The following is a 21434-nucleotide window of genomic DNA, read 5'->3' as shown; positions in this document are numbered from 1 at the left end:
GCGGTTCTAATGAATGCAAAAAACTGCACGTAATTGTGAGGATTCAACGAAACTATGCATAATTCATACTAATACCTCTTATGTATTTCTTCATCACCTGCAGGTTTCTGCGATCACTGCGGTCAATTGTCATTGAAAACGACTCGTGGTCCGATTAAGAAGGTTGACGCGTCGAAATTCGATGCCTTTTCTTTAACTTGATTATGAGATAGTCGAACGTTGAGAATTTATCAAATTTAGATATGCGGGAGGTAAGTTTATTTTTCTAAAATTTCGATTTTGCATTTCAAATCGATTTAACGTGGTTAAAAAGCTAGTGGAATCGTTCGTTCTATTTCACTCAACGGAATTTTTCAAAAAGAAAACTATACTCGTCGGAAATCAATTTAAACAGCCTTTTATTAGTCAATAGCAAATTTAATATAACTGTTTTTGAATCATAATCAATATCAGACGTCTATTAAACTGACACAATCAAATGAGAACGGTCACAAGTTGGAAAAATAGTTTTTTTCGTGATACTTTTTACATTTTTATGAAATTTTGACTGTGCTGACTTATTACTTCAGCTGGCACAACCACCAATGATTACACTTGTTTTTTGTGATTGTGTTTATTTGCGGTCGTGTCAGCTAAACAAACGTCGATAAGAGTTCAATTTTGAAAATTTTGATTTTTTGCAATGCCCATGTAATGATAAAAGTGTCTTAATAGGATTGTAGAGAATCAGAAGAAGATAAGGCATCGTCGAGTGATGAAATTGAACGAATCTATTAGATTTTTGACCATGCTGAGGTGACTCGAAATTGAATGTCGATAACTCGGGCCTAGTTTACAATTCTTATATTTTTTTTCTCGCATTTTTACAAAAAAGGCAATTCTACACTAACTTTAAACCATTTGTATGAATTATAGAAATTAATTGGAATCGAAGAAAGGAGCGAGTATAGTAAAATACTTGATGAATCACAAAGCACATAAATATACTTAATAGGTTTATGATACATGTATAGAGTATTACCTTTAATATTTCCAAGTAGTAATCCCAGTTGCAATAACCCGTAGTTTTTCCGTAATGAACGTAATGAACTTCAATGAACGTAATCTGCACTTCGGATCGAAGACTCACACATCAAATGACTCGGAACGTAGGTACCACGAATATTTATACTTACAATTAGTACGGTTTGAGCGGGTGTAAAAGCGTAAAGGGTTCAGAAAATAGAAATATAGTTTGCGGTGTCGAATTTTCACAGACGAGAAAATCTACTCACTAGAATGTGTTGAAATGCAATGTCTTCGAAACATAAAAAATTATATAAAGTCAAAGTATAGAATCGTCGGAGCAAAAATGTGGTTTTCTATTATACTTCGCTTTTCTACGTTTCGGCTTTTCTGTATTCAAACCTCCTGCTTTTCCAAACTTCTATATTGATAAACAGATTTTCGCGTCGTTGAAAATTCGATATTATTGTCTCTTAAAATACGCGATGCCTGACGAGGTGTTTATTGGCTTTCAATTGTCGAATCGACATCATAAACATGGCCCAGCTCGTAGTCGCGTTTGATAGATGAAAATACGGTATTCAAAGTCACCAAAGAAATGGGAAGTGGTTACACGAATAAATAAATAAATATTAAATACTATATAGCTTAAGACACAGATGATAGTAATACGTTTACTCAAATAATGTATTATTTACATTTCACCGTAGGCATCACGATTCACGATTCGTGAAGCAAGAATTATCCTGCTTATTTACTATCTCTTCGAATTTAAATTTATTTATTTTTTTTTTTTTACTTCTTTTTCACTTGTTAGTGCAAAGCACAAGAACATGGTATATATTATATATAAATGTAAGTAATTTCTATTTACAATATTTACCTACTGTATTAATCAATATGTTACCGTTTTTTGTATTTTTTCTTTTTTATCATGAATTTTATTCTATTTCATTAAAAGGTGTGTTGATTTTTTGTGGTTTCTCTTTTTCTTCACACTTTTCATTTCACTGTTTTATTTTCATAACAGATTCAATTATTTATACAGGGTATATACCGTTTGTTATAATAAATGGACACGTCAAGGCAGTAAAAGGAAAATCGAAAATCTCTGCAATAGATGTATGTATATATATACATATATAATAATAATAATGGTGTTTGTATAAATAGTGAAAATTATTTACTCTGAAATGTTTCGTTTTAGAGCGTTGTAATTAGACTGGATCTTCGCTGTGAAATGCACTGTACTGCATCATAGCTCCAATCATCATAATAAGTATATTTTATAATTTACGTATAATATTCAATATACAGACTCACGATCAAAGATTCATATCAAAAGATCAAAAACCACTAACATTTTGTATGCAACAAATTTACTTCCACGGATATACCAATAATACGTAGGTTAAAACATGTACACGAATGTTTTCAATGAATCCTGTATTCATAAGCATCCCACTTTATTGTTATTATGCAAAGAGCTCAATTTCCAAATGCGTAATTGATTTTTGCAACTTCGGCTCCTCTGGGCATTATTAACGTTTTCCAGAAATTTTATGCAGCCGTTGGTTACATATAGAGTGAAAAGAAAAAAGGAGAAGCCTGAGTTGATTTTGACGCGGAGATAGAAATTAATATTCGACACACTCGGCCTTGCGAGACGATAGTTTGATTTTAAAGAGGGGAATTAAAACGATAAAAAAGAATAGAATTTGCACAAACTTTTTGTTTTAGTTCTACAAGTTAGTACCTATTAGTTATTAGCACCTTTATGGAGTAAAATGAACGGAATGTTCCAAGTTTTGAGGTCTGGTTTTTTTGTTTAGGGTGAAGTTGTAACTATTTTTTCGGAATAAGGGTGCTGACTAAATTCTAATAAAAAACTTGGAATGATAATTTTAGCCGCACAACCACACGAAAATTAATATTAGGCATGTATGCGTATGCCAAATTAAGTCTAAGTAAAATACAAAATAATTTATATCCGCTTTGTATCTTAAAGCTTATAATACTTACAATACACGCATGATGTGTGTAATATTTCTTTGAAAGTATTGTTTATAACAATTAATACTTCAATCCTCATTATCCTCATCTCCATTCGATTCGTGATTATTATTATTCAAACGTTCCAGCATCTTGCTACTGATACTGTAAATTTTTTCTTTTCTTTGATTTAAAAACTTTGCTGCGCATGATTCATTCGCGATAATAATTAATGGAAGCTGTCCCGCGAGAACAACAAACGGATCCAGTGATTTAAGTACTCGAATATAAATATATATGTGTATATAGCTATATACTCTACGATATATATTCGTTTGACATGCACGCGTCGTCATTCGAAACGATAAAACAAATAAAAAAAATATGGGGGTACGAAATTATGTAATACCTTGGTAATAATTAAATGCATTAATAATTAAAAGGTAATAAAATTCTACAATAATAATAATATTAATAATAATAATAATAAAACAACAGTCTGCCCGCTGGAACTAAGGCTGGAATTTAGCTGTCGTGACGAGGACAGTTTAACCCAACGAAAGAAAGTCATAGTTCAAACATTGCAAGTAAGTACAAAAAGACCGAGGATTAAAAAAAAAGGAATGTTTGAAACGTGTCCAAAAAAGGTTCCCACCTTAAAGACAGGACAACGGCAGTACATTGAATAATATAACTATATGGTCAAACATTATATATGAATAAATAATACGCAATATAAAATCAAATCTGGGTATCATAACAAGTGTAAAATGAGGGAGGAAAAGGGGGGAGTGATTAGTCGATTATTGAACAATAGTAGTGGTGAAAATAGATAATAACAATTACAGTTTGTTGTTCGTTGAAACGTTAGACTGCAGTAGTGGCACAAGTTGCTCGGTTAGTTGGTCAATTGTCTGTTGTAGCATCGTTTGCTTCTCTTCCAGCATCGCAACCTTTTTAAATATTCAAACAGAACACATATTACATATTCATAATTCTCGTCATCCGATGATTCATTCGGTTCTACTCTGTGCGTCGATCGATCGGTCGATCGATCAAGGTAAAAAAAACAAGCACTGGAAACTCATTTGTATTCAGACAGTGAACGATTCTTCTGTGAATGCAAACACTTTTTTTTTAATTTCTTTCATGATAACTTGTACGTTGTACAATTACCGTATTCGGTACCCTGGACAATGCGTTGCTCTACGTAAATCGCTGCGATATTTCGGTCAAAGTATTCACGAGAAAGAAATAAGAAAAACAAACGCTTACCCTCTCCAGAAGTTGGCAGTACATGGGATATGGGACAAATGGAGGAGGTTGTTCTGCACCTTCCATCGTCATTGCCCTTTCTGTATCTTTTCCTCGGCCACTCTCTTCAGCTTTTCGTTGCTGATCGCCTTCCATTTCAATTTTAAAATTAGACTCTCCAATAACGGTTGCTCTACTGGAAAATGTGTAACAGGAAATTAATTTTATCTACTGAAACGGTGGAAAATAAGTAGAGAAGAGATTTGAATTCAGTGTTCAACGAATTGTGCAAAATTCACTAACCTGGTGTCACTGCTTCTGGGTTTTTTAGTCTCTGGTTTGTCAGGTTTTTCTACAGGGCTAGTCTTTCTCCTCTCCATCTGGTTCAGTTTGAGCTCCTCCACCTGTGCCAGATTTTTTATGTGACGTGATGCGTAACAGAAGTTGTTTTTCGTTTCTAGTCACCAAGAAGACAATGTGCATAAATTTTAAAAGTTAATTAATTACCCATGGCGCTATTCGTCTACCCTTTGCAGTTCTACTCTCGCTATCGACGTCCTCGTCGCGCAAACGTTCCAAAGGAGTAACGGCACTTCCATTAGCTAGATTAGATTCCTAGAAAAGAATAATTAATGAAACGAATCATTTAGCAGGTCTGACACGTTGTTCAATTTCCTGGAAGTAAACCACACAAGCGTTTGTTTGATTCACACTGCAAGAGATACCGCACCACTTATCTCGCTGAGTAAACATTACAAACCGTATCTTACAAAAGCGTAGTAATAACCGAAGAAAAGATAACATAAAACTGCTACAGGAAACTATTAATTACGCATTTAGACTGCCGGTGCGTGAAATTTCTGTTGAACATTTCGGACTAAAAGATCATAGGAAGCTGGAACAAGCAGCCAGATTCATCTTCAAGTTTTTATAAAAATAAGGCAATTAAGCACATCCAGAAAAAACTTTATGAAAATCTCATGGAAAGCTAATACTTCCAGAGAATCTTAAGTATAAAAATTTATCGAATTATTCATGAACCATCTCACAACTTTAGGATTGTTTGAATATACTTGATAAACCATGACACAATATTGACAAATCCATATTTTACAAATTCAACTTCTTCAAAGTTAGTCTGAAGTTACAGAATGGTGAAGTTTCTTCTAATGCTTTGCATTACCGTCACAAACTGCAGCCTCATAATCATTCTATTTATAACAAGTTTAGTGCTTACTTTGGCTGCTACGTTAAATGTCATAAGGATCTTCCCCCTTTGCGATAACTAAAAGCATCCTTAATATACACACCGTGTGAATCGTTGTTGTTGTCGTTGTACTGCTGTTGACAGTGTTCTGATGACGGAGATGTTGGGAGGAGGGCAATCGCCGCCTTGGCAATCTAGCCCTCGACGCTGTTGGATGAGATAGCGGGAGTCCCTCTCCTCTCTGCACGCCGTCTAACTCGTCGTCTATGCTAACGGAGCCAGCAGGTAAGTTGCTCGTTCCACTGCTGCCATTGCTGCTGTTGCCATTACTGTTTCCACCGCCACCAACGAGCCTCTTCAGACTTGTCATCAGCAGCTGACTGCCATTGGGTTTTTTGTCTCCGCTCATTGCGACCATGCCTGATGTCGACGAAGAAGACGAAGATGTGGAAACCGAAGACTTTCTTGTTGTTTCTGAAACCGGCTCGTTTTAGACGCTATGCGGTAGCAATGAGTGAAACAACTGGTTACTAGTACACTATTCGAACTATACAAACTATTTGAACGATTTGAACTATTTAAACCAGTCGAACTATTCGAACTAATCGAACTATTCAAACTGTTCGAATTATTAGATTCGGTCCAATTTGACCATTATTAGAGATCCCCAATTGATTACCTGATTGAGCAATGTTGTGTGTGTCCAAGCTTCGTCTGGCGTGCGCTTTTTCCGTTCTTTTCGTTGTCACCGAGTGCCTTATGCTGGATTTTCCGGAGGTGTAAAGTGGCTGGTCGTGCTGTTCATGTTGTTCGCCTTTGGGGCCCAGGACTTCGACAAAGTTATCAGGAAAAAGGCCAACGCGACCCCGAAGCTCTCCCTTCCACCAACCCTTTCGTAACGTAAAAATATTAGCTCAGTTACCCTGCCGAATGTTATTCTAAGTGACACGGTCCTGGAAACGATAGATACTTTATCAGGTGCATCCTTGGAGAGAATCGTGAGCACTTCTCCTTCGACTAGAGTCAGCTCATCCTCGTTCAGAGCCTCGTAAGGATACAAGACTCTGCAGAGTTCTCGTTTGTACTTGTCTTTCTCAGGCTCCTCATAGGTCGGAGGGGACACGAAGTTGGATGGAAAAACGCCAATCCTTCCTCTCAGCCTACCCCTCCACCAGCCCTCCTCAACTTCACCCAGAAATTCCAACGATTCTTGGGGCGTCAGAGCCAGTTCATCCTCATTGCACGGCTCATAACTGAACTGAACCTTGCACCATCTCCTCCCCTGGCCCGAACCCCCGTTGCGCAAGACCACTTCCTCGTTTTTCACCGAAGAAGTCATTTCCACACCAGCCGCCGATTCTAGTACCTGAAAACGTAATTAGTGAATTAGATATCAGAAAAATGGAATGCTCCGCTACCACTTGAATTGTATACCCTGCCAAATTTGACTTTCTTCACTGGACTCACCTTGACAAAATTGTCCGGGAACATACCACGCTTGTCTCTAAGCGTTCCTTCCCACCATCCACCGGGCATAACCCTGATATCTTTTATGACGTCCCCTTTGCGGATAGTCAATTCATCAGACTCCTGTGCCTCGTAGTTGTATTCGACGATGGCCTCCATACCCACGAGTCTGATTTTCTGTTAAGCAACGGTAAAATTAATCATTCCTTTCCGACAAATTGTCATTTTAAGAACAAAATCAGGGCTGGTAATGGAAAATTTTGTAATCACAAATGATGATAGGTTTTTTTTTCACAATGGCAAATACAGGTGGATAATTTTTTCTATTTAATTTACAATTACAAATACTTCTCAATAAGTCCATTGCTTTGAAAATATCGGGGTATGTTTTAAATATCACAGTTAAACTGTAAAATTTGTAAATAAAAAAAGGAAATAGAATCAAAGTACACATGTTTATCACAGTTCTGTGGAATATGTGAAATGTTCTCGTTAATCATTCTGTATAATTGAAACGCAAATTGGATTGTGCATAACTTAAATCAAGTCTCAAAAGCGATAATAACAGCAAAGTAATTCAAGTGATGGTTGTAAGAAAACAGCGTAACAAGAGGCGATTAGTACCATAAAAATGTACGACTAATACTGAGAAAAATTGGTAATTGCTACCAGTCCTGGAATATTGTTACGTTGTGGCTGCAAGGACTGTCATTGTTGTCGAAGACGACGTTACTTGACGTGCAAAATAATAGCTACAGGTAGCAACTTGTACGTGCCAAATACGTCAACGTACCCGTTACATGCCTAGAGTTGAGAGAAGAAAAAAAAATAGGCCATACTTTCGGATGGCCATATAGCCTCTCTATGAGATAGATACGATTCATGCATGCATGTGGCATTAGGCACAGTTGATTACAGCGTTGTTTTTCTACGACCAGAAGTTCGAGACTTACCTCCGATTCGCCGATCTATTATCGCCTAGAAATACACGGCCGTATAACTCATCCCGATGTACTATCCTTTAAAACACGGTGTAAATATGTGAAAAATTTAGGCGTATCCCAAGCCAATTTGACAGCCCAGCGAATGTGTCACCGCGGCCATATTGACCTGTGATTGTAAGAACGACGATAGATAGGCGTGTGATCAGGTGCGTCTCGGGTCCGCTAGGCTGCGATTGCTCCATAGACGAATGATTATAGTTGTAAAGAGGCGCGCATGGCGGCAGATTCGAAAACGAATTTAACTAATTCGCGCTGATTTGAACGGTCGAACGCTTGTAAAGCAAAGAAGAACGTGGCTATGTGACAAAACGTATTTGCGACTGTGGGTCGCGTCGTGAAGGATCAAAGGACACGGGCTCATCCGAGATTTAAATCTTGGACCTCTCGCACCCTAAGAGAGAATCATACCCCTAGACCAACGAGCCGCTGTCGGTGATTTTCCGAAGGCGAGAAGCAAGACTCGCGATAAGATTAGTTTGAGTAAGAATAAAACGACTCGCTTCGCACTTTGATCGGAGTATCTGAACAGCTTATGCGTCGCACAGGCGTCTGCAGCTGGCGTTCTGTATCTTAATCTCACACCACAGAGCTCTAAAGACCAGTTGCGCGTGTTTGGTGTTACAAAATGGCGATGATGCGGGAGCAAGATTTCAACCGAACTGCTCTGACCGTTCAACGCAGTCAGGTAATTATAACTACGTTACGTGGAAGACGTACTGTTTGGATATATGTTACATAACTTGTATGCGACGATTCGATCGGAGAAAAAATTCGAAGAAGAAAAAAATGAAAATCACGATAACGAATTGATCGATTGATGTTTGGCTTTTCCCTCCGATTTTTAAGGCCTGGTACACCGGACAGCGGGCCGAAAGAATTCCTCACGGTCTGATCGGGTTGGTCGGAGCCGATTGCTCGAGTCTCGATCTTTCCTACAACAATCTCGTGTCGCTCACCGCTCTCAAGGAATTTGCTAACCTGGAAGAGCTCGTCTTGGATAACAACTGTCTTTGTGATCTGAACACTCTACCGCGCATGCCTAAGCTGACAACTTTAAGCGTAAACAACAACAAGGTTTATACATGATATGTGTGTGAATAGCGTCCGCGTGTACGTACTTCGATATGTACATTACAATTTCGCAACGTCAATTCTATGCAGTTTTCAACTGCATTTCAACTGCATTTTTCGTCCAAGGTGAAACGATGACTAAACGATTCTTGTTATTATATCTAATTTTTTTTCATTTCTACTTTGAATTTGAATTATTCACACCTCAGATCTCGTATTACCTTCTTATTTTCAAGAATCAACTTTTAATCATTCACTCTCGTGTCTGCATTTTGTATACCTAATCGAAGCGCATGTATGCGGTACATGGATCACTAATCTTTCGAAGTGTTATATTTCATCGATTATAAATTTAGGTATAATATATATTATATATATATATTCGTCCTATGATGGTAAACGAGTACAAATTAATTTTTCGAGCTAATTATAATCACACATCTTCGAGCGATTGTTTCAAATTGGTTTAAATGCGAAATTATCTAAATATATACAAATTAATTCGTTCCCGTTTACAACCGTATATATATATATATATAGTAAATCGTTAATATATGCCTTGTATAACGTGTCGATTACTTGAATTTCTCACATCGGAATTGGTGTTAACTTAATTACGGCTGGTGCAACACTGGCCAGCATGTCACTGTAACAACTCACTGTAACTCACTCGCTAAACCGCACAGTTGTAACACAGGTATAAGATACACCGCAGAGCATTCGTATAACGTGATGTGCACACCTCATGATCCTTTCTCAATCACAAAAGTTTTTCGGGGGGACCGGATAGTTTAGTCATGGAACGATAAGGAAAATAACGCGACGATAAGTTATCAGCCGTGTGCAAGGTGTATACGTATACGTATACGTGTAACATCGTGCACGTCTGTACGAAATAATTAAAGATTACTCATTCTAGTAGGTATGTGTCACCGATATTATTTCCGCCTTGTTGCCTCACGTGTTTATTTCTTTTGATGTTTTTTTAGTTTACAGGATTGTAACGGAATCGCGAGCGAATTAAGGAATAGGTAAAATTAAAACTGACGAAACTAATCAGGTGTATAGAATTTTGCTGATTGCGTAATTAATCGACGTATGCAATAATATTTTCTGTCCTATTAAACCTGCGTTCAAGTTGTATTCTCCGCTTGTTCAATCGCTGTATACGGAACGTGACTGCGAGATATAATAGGTATGAGGATCATAATGTAACGTACGTAGAGAAAATGATCGCGTGTGTGATTCGAAAATACGTGCGCATCGCTAACGTGAAACGCATTCAAATCGCGTCAGAAAACTTAACGTGACACCGATAACTTTGTACGCAGACAAACGGTGAGAGAGATTACGACATGAATAACCGATGAGCAGTCGTGTATGAACATTGCACGCTTTCTTTAATACGAGAAACAGAGAGAAACAACGAATTAACGTGAGTTTTTGATTACTCAGGATAGAATTTCGATTCCGGAAATTATGAACAGATTTTCGTTTTTCGATTACAGTGAACTGAATTTAAGGGTGAAGAACGTACGGACGAGTTTGAGTTTCAAGGAGATTAATTGTCCAGAAATTAATACTATTCTATAACAAAAAAGTCGTAAATAAGTACTGAAATTATAGTCAAAAGCTTGGACATTGATGCTTCGGTTCAAATCGCCTCGAAATTGTTAAAAACCTAGTAGATTGATTCGATTTCAATCTGAAAATGGCTCGTTTTATTCGGAATACTATTTCTACAATTTCACTTGAACACTTTTTACTTTAATTACGTTGGCATTGTTGAATATTTATTCTAGAACATCGAACTGTTTACTTCAAAAAAAAAAAAAAACAAGAAAACTGGCTTGACCGAATTTGTAGAAACCAAATCTGAAATAAAATATAAAAAAGGTTGTCACTATAGTGGCTTTTGTGACTGAAACTTGTGATTCAACAAGAATTACGTTATTGCCATCACAAATCTGTGAAGAATTTTTTAACAACCAAAATCAGTTATCACCAATCGTTTTCGTACAATTAGCGATATGGATTTTGTCGGTGAAAAAATAGTAGAATCGTAAGATTTTTATGACGAAGTGAATATACTGAGGTGTTTGCAGTTGAATTTCAGTGTATTACAAAATTTTTCCTCCGTCGCGTGAACTTTTTTTTAACTCCAGTGAGACTATTGAAGGCTCTCTTTCCCCGCGTTTTTGTTCCAACCCGACACCCCAATTAACATACGTAAAAAGGTTGGCGACTCCTTCCTCAGGTGACCGACATCGAGAGAGCCTTGGATCGAATAAAGGAGTGCTGCCCGTGTCTGAAGTACGCGAGCCTCCTCGGCAATCCCGGATGTCCGGACCAGCTGACCAATCCAACGACGACCGACGAGGAGGACTACGAGCGTTATCGTCGCTACGCTGTCCACGTGCTTCCGGCGACGTTGCGGTTCCTGGACTCGCGTCCGATTTCCTCCAGGGAACGTCAAGAGGCGAGGGAGCGGGGCAGCCTGATGAGAATGGTTAGGGTAAACCTGCCGAACTTGTCCTCCCTTACGGCGGAAGAATTCGCCAGGGCGCTCCATCACAAACGGCACAACTCGATATCCGTAGAAGAGCCCGATTACACGCCGCTGCCGGATTCGATGCGAGGACCGCTGGACGTTAGAAGTATGTATTTTCAATTTTTAAACCGATTTCATTTTCCACCCTGATCTTTGCTGCTCCTCTTCTTCAGGCGCTTACGGAAAATCCAGATATCGTTACTCGGGGAAGAATTCCGAAGGGAATCGCTTCATCAGCAACAGCGATCTTTAACACTATTTGTTCACTGTCAAATTTTTGAACATACACACATGATAAAGGATTCGTCGAATTTATCTATCATGATCGTTAAATATCAAATGCTGTTTTTTTTTTTTTTAGTTTAATCAAAGCCATTTCCATCGATTCAACAAAAAAGTTATCGCACCGATAATTCGGAGAACTGAGTAAATCCGCATTTATTTAAATCGACAAACTATTTCTCTCGCCATATTTGGTAACTGCGATAAGTTTTTTTTAATTCCATTCGTGTACAGAAGTTCACGGATCCTTCTTCGCAATCCTCAAATGCAGCGACTGATTCTCATGTTTCAATACTACATTCATAGATTATTATACTGAGAAGTGTATCACATATTTTTTAATAATCCATAAATTTCATATCAAGTTATCGTTACTTATCGTTCTTACCCCTACAATAATGTTTGATATATTTATATACCGGATATAATAATTTACGTTGATTCGTATGACGAATATTATTTTAAATGATATAAAAGTTTTTTTCTTTATTTTCATGTATACATTCGCGAATATATACATATGTATGTATATATAATATTATCGATATTATGTACGTATAAATAGAACATCAATTCCATATTTTATATCAATGATTAATTGGGATATGCGTTTTGTTATTGTTATACATAGTACACAAGGACCAATGACGACTCATGTATCTATATTGTATGTGACGTATGGTAAAGTATACGGACCGTTTATCCTAAAATTATTGCAACATTTCTTTCGGGTGTATGTATGCTTGTATATAATAAATTCACTTCGTCGATAGAAATTTGAGAATGAATTTATTCCATTCGTCAAATATACGTATATAGTGAGAGCTACGTTGTACGATGATATTATGTTATATAATACGATTTATAAGACGGAATTTCGTCCCCTGGTCGACCATCCTGTTTTTTTTTTTTATTTTTTTATTTTTCTTTTTGTGTCGTCTTTTTAACCAATAAATCTTCACGCACAATTAATCGGCTGCGCTTGTAAAAGCCTCTTCGTGAAAAATTCAACGCCGAGTATCACACGCAAGCTTATAATTGACAACCATCACTATATTATAATATTATATTAATACAAGACATAATAATTTTATAATATACATATTTGTAATTTTTTTTTTTTATCTATATATATAAATTAGTTCTATAACCAACTAGTTATGGAATATGTAGGACAAAAACGTATTGTGTAATAATAATTCAAGGAGCTACTGAAATCAGGCTAGTTTGTGTATAAAAAACAAAAAATAAACGAAAAAAAAAACTACAGAAAATACACCCACGTAATTTAAATCGTTAACGATCATCGCACGACGACTCGCGAAGAAGACTTGACTTAACGTATTTTAAGTACGAATTAATAGCTCAGCCTTATCATTCATTTGTCTTTCATCGAGGATCTTATTATTATTATTATTATTATTATTATATAATTATATTATACGGTTTAATATCAAACTTACAAATATATATGTATGTGTGCATTTGTGTAATTAATATTACCTAATGTGGAAATCTGGTGTATTTAAACTTGTTAAATGCACCGTTCCTCATATTCCGCAACGTGTATACGTAAAAACAGCATACCAAATACATACATCCAAATTGGCATCTGCATTCGTCATACGAAAATCATATTTTCACAACTATTATTATATTATTATCATCTATCCGTTACACATCAAACTTGCGTGTGTATATATATATTTATCTATAATAACACGATAATATAATATAATATAATATGGAAGCATATGTTTTTCTCACCGGGAGAAAAATACCTTCATCATAATTAACGAAACATTTTTAGCTTCTTCTTAACGTTTTTTTTCCGCTCGTCGTCGGACAAAGAACGCGAAAGAACAATAAAGAAAGAGAGAAATGAAATAACGGCTGTTATGTTTATTCGTTGTTATATATATACAATAAATACATATAACAACGTGATCGTATAGGCGTCCGCATAGGCACATAAATGTCATTATTACATGCCTTTATTTATACATTGTAATTGTATTGGTTATCGATTATAAATTGCGTCCCATTGTTTCTCCTGGTTTCTTCTTCGTTTTCAATAACCGTAACCTTAATTATAATAATCGAAGTATAAATACGCCGCGAGATGCCGGCAGGAGGGACGTTTGTATACGATTCATTGTAAATATGTAATATATTAACGCACTTTCCACGTATAAAGTTCAATCTATCTTCACACATGCATTTGCGTATGTACGTCGCACTTGTAATTACGTCTCGTCCCGCATTATCGCGCGTTTTCCGCTTGTGTGCTTGGATATTGCCTGGACGAATCGGTTACATTTTTCAGGGACGTTACGTTCAGTCTGCGATTCGAGTTTTTCTTTCTTGCGATAATTTTTTTTATCAGAATACGTCTAAAAATTTCTCTGTTGTTTTTTTCGATGAAAATGTGGCCATCGGACAAAAAAAATACATCGGCAAGTATCACTGAAAATAATTGCGTTATGCCGTTTCCTTTCTTTCTTTTTCTTTTTCTTGTCGTTGAAACTTTGCCAAATCGCTAATATTTCTGTATCAAATTCTTTCAACGATTTTCAACTAGGGGAGAAAAAACGAACGGTCGAATTCAGCCGAAACGTAAAGCCCTTTATACATACGCAAATGTAAACTGAACGCATAGTTACATGTCTACAGGGGGAATGCGTTATATTATAATGTATATAATATGCCGTATATACCTATGTGATATCGTATAAAAATGGTTTAGATTTTCTTTTGGCAGTGACACGCCTGGTTAGTATCATATTTCTATCTCTTAATTCTGATAGACACAAGTATTGTGTATATTATACGTGTGTGTGTGTGTGTGTGTATGTTTGTATGCATGTGTATATCTCTTACTTATAAAAGAGTTTGACGAACTTATCGCTTACATATGTATATCTTATGTGTACTGGTATAATGGTAAAAATTACACTCTATTGCTACGCCGCCTACGTGGCGTTGTTCCGCGGATGATTGTGGAGATTTGGTCTGAGCGTAACAGCTCCTTCAACCCAGAAATTTGGCCTCTCGAGCATATTTTGCCACAGGGACAATTCACGGCCGGTCGCGTCCATCCATTCGACCGATTTGCCGTAGTGCTTGCCTGCCGGTGAAAATGAGAGTTTATCAATCGTTGTGAAACATTGTTTTTATCCGCGGAGTATATTTTTAAATATCTGCGTGGATTTTCGGGCTCCAAAAGCGTAAATATGGTGCAAAAAAAAAAAATTCACTCAATATTTGTATTGCGAAAATTGCGAGATTTAAGTCTTTGCTCGTTTTTGACCGGATTTCGAGCGATAGAAACGCGAGACGTCGAAAAAAGATGTTCAAATATTTATCGGTCAGTTCATTTATTAGGTAGCGTATTGTTATAGAAATTTAATGAATACATATTATGTTCAAAATATCAAATCCGTACATCTTTCCTTATTATTCCCCAAAGACAGTATAACAAGGTGTTTGACTCTCGCGACATATTATACAGTATTTTTAGTCTTTTCCCCAACGCTTTTGTAACATATATACCATACTACGACTTGCAGACGTTTATTTAAAGATTGTAAGCGTTGCTCTAGATAATTTCAATACTTTTACAATTACTACTTACAGGAAAAAAAAATGTGTGACGCTTTATTAAGAAGATGAATTTTTTTCGCACTGACAAAGAACTGATATTTATACTTGACAAGTTCAAATCGAAAAAAGGGACGAGTACATGTACCCGATGAAAAAAATTCGCAAACCGTTGGATCAAAGATTTTCATAGAAAGAAAGTTTTTGCACCGTGTAACAGGTGCGATGCGATTAATTTACGGGACGCGACATGTCAATCGATGAATACAGCTGCACGATATGTGTGTGTGTATAGTAATATAGTGTACGCATATTTGAAACCAGGGGCGTATAATTAGCGAGCGACTGCATAAAAGTGCAAATAGTAAAAACTTGGAGTAGATGTATACTTTGATATATCATATGCAATACGCATATTCGAGTCTAAATCCAAAATTTTATCGCACCTACAATTTAAAATAAAATTTGAAGTATTTTCAGGCGGAGAGGGCGCGGAACGTTTAATTCTTTTTTTTCTCCTATTTATCAAAATTTGGTAACTTTGTGTTATTTTACTTGGTATTTTTTTTTCGTTTCGTTTTTCTTCAAATTAAGCTAACAGCCCTTACCTGTCCCGAGATTGAATCGAACGCCACCGAGGAATTCGTTACTCGCTATTCTGTCGTGATCCCAAACGGTGAGTTCAAGGCCGCGTTCAGCGAGTTCCTGAAGACTGACGTCCCTGTAAATGAAGGTGTGGCCCCAGACGGGCGAGCCTCCGGTACACCGGCGCACAACCCCCGTTTTTTGCTTACCAGAACGACCCTTGTCCGGTAAAAGATAACTGCAATGATAACGAACTTAAATATAACAAGGAATGATTAATTTTCCCCAACAATCTACGCAGAAAAATATTTCATTAAGTAAAACGCAGATTCGTGATGTTAACGTTGTTTCGAGCTCCGTTACGTTGCAACCAAGCAAAACATGAGGTTGAAATTCATAACTTTAATGTAACGATATATTTTTAGGGAAACTCGTTATTTCGAAGCAACTTTGCGACTGTCTAAAATTCAGTACACTTGTCATACGCTATTAAGAAAGTCGTGTTTTTGCAAAGCAAACTTCCTCGAAGTTATTCCCAAGCTGATTTTTTGTTTAACGTTTAGTTTTGTTAACGTTACTTGCTCAAGCCTTGTCGCAAAACATATCATTTACACGTATACCGATGTTTTGGCAACTCAACTCCGTGAAATTGTCGTTCAAAAATACTAACAAAACATTGATATTTAAAGGGAAGGTTTTGTGCAACAGAAAAAAAGGTCTGCTTTTCGTCTGTGAGTGTATAAAAGTAGAGTATTTGAAATATGATCAGATCGTATGTTCTTTTCACTTACGTTAAAAATGATTATTGCGTAGTTTGTATACCTATATGCAAATGAATTATAAGATGGATGTTAGTAACGTTATTTGCAACGCTGCGTTTTCATAAAAACATTCGTTGTTCGACACTCCCCAGAATTTTCCGGACCTTCAGTAACTGGCAATAAAGCAAAACTGTACAATCAATATTCTCGAGTACTTATCGATTACAGCTCAATTTGTTCCGAAATTGAAAAGGAATGGTTGTTAAGTAAAGAATGTCTTTCGAATCGCGTCTTTCAACGTACCTTTTGCAAAAAGGATCGCAGGTGCCTCCGTGTTTCGCCCGAGTTTGTAGATTCCGTGCCTCCTTGACGAGAACGTGAAGGGCCCCTTTGCTCCAGCTCTTTCGGGCCTTGGACCCGATTTTCTCGCTGCTTCCGCTTCTCTCTCCAGACCGCTCTTGCTGCTGCTGCGTCGGATCAGGAGGCACGAATTTCAGCCCCACTATCACCTCGCCTTTGTACGTAACGGGATCGTCGAAGGGCTCGGACTGTTCGAAGAGATAAAGGGAGAAAGTAGTTGGAAGCGAAGAGGATTTTGGCGAAGAGACGAACCGAGTAAAATGTTTCTTCAACTCAAATTTAACCGTTTTACTCACTCTTTCCTGTAGCGGATACCATCGCGGCGTAGGATCGTCGAAAATCTTGTTCTCCAGAGTCATCCTGACCTCGCCGAGGAAATCATTTCGCCCGAACATGTCCGAGTGCCAAACTGTGAGCCACAGAGTCCGGGTTTCGAGTCCGTTGAGGCTCATGTGGAACTGAAAACAGCCACGCGCGCATTTTTTTAGGAAAGTAATCCTTGCGCGTAACGCGAATCGCGATAATCGATGTATTAAATTCCTTACCTTGAGTGTCTCGTCGAAGACAGGATTCAACGTGTGTTTTTTAACCTTAGTTTTTCGCTTCCCACCCTTCGATTTGTCGGGCAATAGGTAAACCTTGACGTACCTGAAAAATTGAGACAAGACGAATCGTAGTAAATCTTCATCATTGACTTCATAATTTGATGAAATTTTTGCACTTAGTTTCAGGCGATTCGTATAAAATCTGGAGGAAAAAAAAATTGGTCATCAACAGAGCTTTCGCAGTAAAAATTCATGCGTTTTAAAAGTTCTGAGCGTTAATCTGAAAGAAGAATCAAGTCTTTCTCGAAAAAAACTTTTCCACCAATCAATTTCAAATTCATCAATTAGTAACGATAATTTTAGAAAAAACCGTCGTATATAATACGGTGAAAAAGACGATACGAAAAACTGAGCTTGAATATACTTGGAGGGAAAAAATCTATTGGATTATAAAATTGATTGTGTTACAATAAAATGCTATAAAATTGAAAAAAAATAAGTTCAAATTCAAATAAAATCTTTTTCACTAGAAAAAACTCGAAAAGAGCTTGTTTCGTTCAAACGATCGTTTAGAACTTGAAACCGCACGTTGAAATCCGAGGTTCCGACTTGTTCTCAGTTCGTGAAATGTCGTGAAACATGAATCTGCACTCACGGATCGGAGCGATTCCTCTTGACGTCGACCGGCGCCAAGTCTCTGCATTGAGTGACGCGAACCTCGAAGGCCTTCTGCTTGTAGTCGTACTGAAGACCGAATTCGACTTCGCCCCTAACGGCGACCGATCCGCACCACCGTCCTTCGCCTGCTCCGCTGTACACCGAAGCCATGGAGTCGGACCTCGCCTGTCGACAGTCATTAATTCGCCAATTAATTACAGCTGTCCAAGTGACGCTTAAAGTGCGTAACTTTTGCTTCACGGAGACAAAAAAATCAAAAAACAAACGACCGAACCAATCCATCGATCAACGCGGACTCACGGAAATAAAGATGGAATATTCGACTAAAATTTGTTCAGGTACCAATCACACAAACTGAACTTCAATTCTACCAAAAATTTGGTCGATTATTTGAAAGACACACTGAGAGAAATTTTTAGTTCCGGTTACCGCTCATTCTTTAACTATTTTCATTTTTTACCACAATCGAAAAATATAGTTCTAGGTAGAAAATGAAAATTAGTTTTCTAGCTGTTACCGGAAAGTCTCGTATCTGTTACTATTCTTTCTCATTACGATCACTGTTAATATATTTTCTTGTAACTGTTGCAAAAATTTAACGCTTGTGCAAGACTAAATTCACGTTAAAGCCTTATTTAACTAAAAAAGTACCGCAAACCTCACAAACCGATTTTGCGTTGCAATTACCAAAAAAGGATCGACGATAGCGCAAAATGGTTACGTGTACCTCGTTTTTCGTAATTCCAACAACATTCAAACAGTTTTTTTTAAGGATTTAATTGTTTTACTGAATTTTTGTAGTTACTATAACAAATGAAATTTTTCTCAGTGCAGTTTTTCTTTCAAGGAAAATTTTGGCGTTCGAATCTTTGTACGATTTCGACTTATTAGAAACGCCTTCTGAGTTTACTTGTCGAGTGATATTTTCGATTTTTTCAGGAACAAAAGAAGAAAATGCGGGATCTCTTCGATATCGTCAATTTTTACATATGCAATTTCCAACTCACCCCAAGACTGGATGACGACGCTCTGGTGCCGAGAAGGCTGGCGTGAAGATCGCGATCCATAACGTCGTCGTTTGAGAGGCTGCTGGCTCTGGCTCCACCGATAATGGGCGTACTGCAAGCCTCCGAAAGACTACTGCCGTCATCTAAATCAAGCGAAAACAGATCGGTTTTATACTGTGTTGTACGTCACGGTTTAATCGGGAGCTTTTGATATGCGGTGAAATATGGTGTGGTGAGATTTATTAATTACGCTCATTCTCGCATTACTAATATGTATAATTTAATGTTAGTGCACAGCGATTGAAAAATCTTTTGTCTTCTTGTTATTCTTACATCTAATATTCATCATACTTATTATATAGTTGTCAAAAGCAACAAAAACTGGGAATAGCGAAAGCATGTAGCAAGAGCAGTGAATTTAAGATTGAAAGAGTTCTTAATACTCGTATATAATAAACGATAAGCGCTCGTCGCGTCGTTCGCATCATGGGCGTAAAATGTGTTCAAGCGATTATAAACAAAAGCATATTATACATATACGTATATCATGTAGATTTGGTATATCGTGAGAAATTTTTGTGGATCTGCTATTCAAACCTTGACAAATTATTCTATGTACCAAGAAGATTAAATAAAATTGTCGGAGGAATCACTTAAATATAATTTTCAACAATTCGTTAGCAGTTTAATTTTTCTCTCAGATTAATGTCAAGTTTGTAATTTTTTCAATAATTGTCATCATCGTTTTTTCGGTTCCAATACTACGAAAATCATATTACTGAATCTTTGCAGCATTTTAAATAATCATCTTCAAATTACTCTTATATGTATAAGATGAGAATAGCGCTTCAGAAAGGAAAAACGCAAAAGGCACTGGTGTATTATACTAATGTAAGTTGTCACTTGGAATTGCTCCGCGAGAAAATAATCTCGGTATCGTTAGCACGTTAATTAGCTTTAACGTGGCAATTAATTAATGGATTGTGAAGTTCACAATCTGAAAACGGAAGTGCTCGAAGTTTGATAAGATTGGTACGTAAGCAACGCGAGTCTTATGCCAGAAACACACATCTCGGTATAAAGTTGTCACATTTTTAACATAAACAGAATGCACAAAACCGTCTAGGAAATAAAAAGCTATTGAAATATACAAACTTTGAATGATAAAGTTCGATCAAAACTATGTCAAGCCTAGTTATGAGAACTAAGTAATCGAGTCATAAGATTGAAAAAAATTTTTACTCGTTCACGAGTAAATGCAGATCCATTTATTTATTCTACCTGGTTTGCTTTATTCGATTACACGAGTAATTTGTTCAGTTCAAATGATTTGCACTGCAATTTAATAATTATGCAATGTAGGTACTAGATTCAAGGTATCGGTTGTTTGATTTAATGATTTTGTACCAACAAGTAAATATCGTTATAGCACTACATGTTCAAATACTTGACACTCTTTGAGACCCAAAAATATTTTCACCAATTTTTCTCAATAAAGTTTTACTCAATGTGTGAAAATACCTAAAAAAAAAAAAAAAAAAAAAAAACACACTAACGATACAACCAAAGCTTTGATCTTAGTGAATGTCCTTAATTCCACTGCGCGTTGTTTGAAGCGCAGAAATGACTCATCAATCGAAGAAAAATATAGAAAAATTTGTACAACTCGCGTTGAAGTATCGAAGGTCTTTCGAACTTCCCGGGTCTCGACCGAATTACCGTAATTCTGAACGACAATATCGGGCATCTCGCGTATTCTAACCCCGAGCTTATTTTTCCCTGCAGCAGCTTGAGGATTGAGCGGCTCATGATCGCTGCTTTCGTTTCCCGTCGAGCCATTCCCGGATTTGTTTTTCCCACCAGAATTCGAGCCGCTTCGCGAGGCTGGTCGACTTCCGTCGAGACTGACCGGGGTCTTCGTCTTAAACCCTGCGAGCTTTTCGTAAGTCATTTTCAGGCTCGGGGACTGAGACCCCCCGTTTCCGACGCTTTTTATCGTCGTTTTCGGTGCAGCTTCGCCCTCCGTCGAGCTCGCCGAGTCCTTCGGGCCCGAAAGCTGGACCGA

General features: G+C 37.2%; 3 protein-coding genes across 11 annotated transcripts in view; 1 reads left to right on the top strand and 2 right to left on the bottom strand.

Annotated features, from left to right (window-relative positions):
* Positions 1-1665: 1665 nt before the first annotated feature.
* LOC124217848 (SH3 domain-containing kinase-binding protein 1) lies at positions 1666-10082 on the bottom strand. Of its 5 annotated transcripts, none has more exons than XM_046623954.2 (9): positions 9559-10082; positions 6926-7102; positions 6429-6824; positions 6138-6348; positions 5562-5932; positions 4759-4866; positions 4555-4655; positions 4273-4447; positions 1666-3950 (listed from the first exon to the last, which is right to left on the bottom strand). In XM_046623954.2, the coding sequence occupies exons 2-9, from the start codon at positions 7082-7084 to the stop codon at positions 3840-3842; spliced, it is 1632 nt and encodes a 543-aa protein (XP_046479910.1). In that variant the 5' UTR covers positions 7085-7102; positions 9559-10082; the 3' UTR covers positions 1666-3839. The 5 variants fall into 5 exon arrangements, with proteins under 5 accessions (XP_046479910.1, XP_046479911.1, XP_046479913.1 ...); XM_046623955.2 differs by having other exon boundaries at positions 9580-10082; XM_046623957.2 differs by having other exon boundaries at positions 9593-10082.
* Positions 8199-20029, top strand: LOC124217849 (leucine-rich melanocyte differentiation-associated protein). 4 transcript variants are annotated; one of them, XM_069135719.1, is made up of 4 exons: positions 8199-8614; positions 8776-8988; positions 11258-11657; positions 19302-20029. In XM_069135719.1, the coding sequence occupies exons 1-4, from the start codon at positions 8555-8557 to the stop codon at positions 19382-19384; spliced, it is 756 nt and encodes a 251-aa protein (XP_068991820.1). In that variant the 5' UTR covers positions 8199-8554; the 3' UTR covers positions 19385-20029. The 4 variants fall into 4 exon arrangements, with proteins under 4 accessions (XP_068991820.1, XP_068991819.1, XP_046479916.1 ...); XM_069135718.1 differs by having other exon boundaries at positions 8218-8614; positions 8776-9003; positions 19302-20024; XM_046623960.2 differs by lacking the exon at positions 19302-20029 and adding an exon at positions 11913-14265 and having other exon boundaries at positions 8232-8614; positions 8776-9003.
* LOC124217846 (uncharacterized) overlaps positions 12707-21434 on the bottom strand; it is a 40104-nt gene continuing 31376 nt past the window's right edge. For both annotated transcript variants that reach the window (XM_046623947.2, XM_046623948.2), the window contains exons 12-18: positions 19370-19512; positions 18340-18527; positions 17685-17787; positions 17436-17597; positions 17083-17327; positions 16042-16256; positions 12707-14960 (exon numbers count right to left, since the gene is read on the bottom strand). In XM_046623947.2, coding sequence (XP_046479903.1) covers positions 14806-14960; positions 16042-16256; positions 17083-17327; positions 17436-17597; positions 17685-17787; positions 18340-18527; positions 19370-19512 — 1211 coding nt within the window. In that variant the 3' untranslated portion in view covers positions 12707-14805. The remainder of the gene's footprint in view (positions 14961-16041; positions 16257-17082; positions 17328-17435; positions 17598-17684; positions 17788-18339; positions 18528-19369; positions 19513-21434) is intronic.

This window comes from Neodiprion pinetum, chromosome 4 (genome assembly GCF_021155775.2).
Source record: "Neodiprion pinetum isolate iyNeoPine1 chromosome 4, iyNeoPine1.2, whole genome shotgun sequence".
Classification (NCBI taxonomy): Eukaryota; Metazoa; Arthropoda; class Insecta; order Hymenoptera; family Diprionidae; genus Neodiprion; species Neodiprion pinetum.
Note: the sequence above shows the minus strand (reverse complement) of the source record. Positions and strands in the feature narration are given on the sequence as shown.

Excerpts from the sequence above, each read along its gene's own strand:
- LOC124217849 (XM_069135718.1), top strand. The coding sequence starts at position 8,555 with ATGGCGATGATGCGGGAGCAAGATTTCAACCGAACTGCTCTGACCGTT. Across the intron at positions 8,615-8,775 it reads TGACCGTTCAACGCAGTCAG|GCCTGGTACACCGGACAGCG; the intron begins GTAATTATAACT and ends CCGATTTTTAAG. Across the intron at positions 9,004-11,257 it reads TAAGCGTAAACAACAACAAG|GTGACCGACATCGAGAGAGC; the intron begins GTTTATACATGA and ends CTCCTTCCTCAG.
- LOC124217848 (XM_046623954.2), bottom strand. The coding sequence starts at position 7,084 with ATGGAGGCCATCGTCGAATACAACTACGAGGCACAGGAGTCTGATGAA. Across the intron at positions 5,933-6,137 it reads ACACAACATTGCTCAATCAG|AAACAACAAGAAAGTCTTCG; the intron begins GTAATCAATTGG and ends AGCCGGTTTCAG. Across the intron at positions 4,656-4,758 it reads GTAGACGAATAGCGCCATGG|GTGGAGGAGCTCAAACTGAA; the intron begins GTAATTAATTAA and ends AATCTGGCACAG.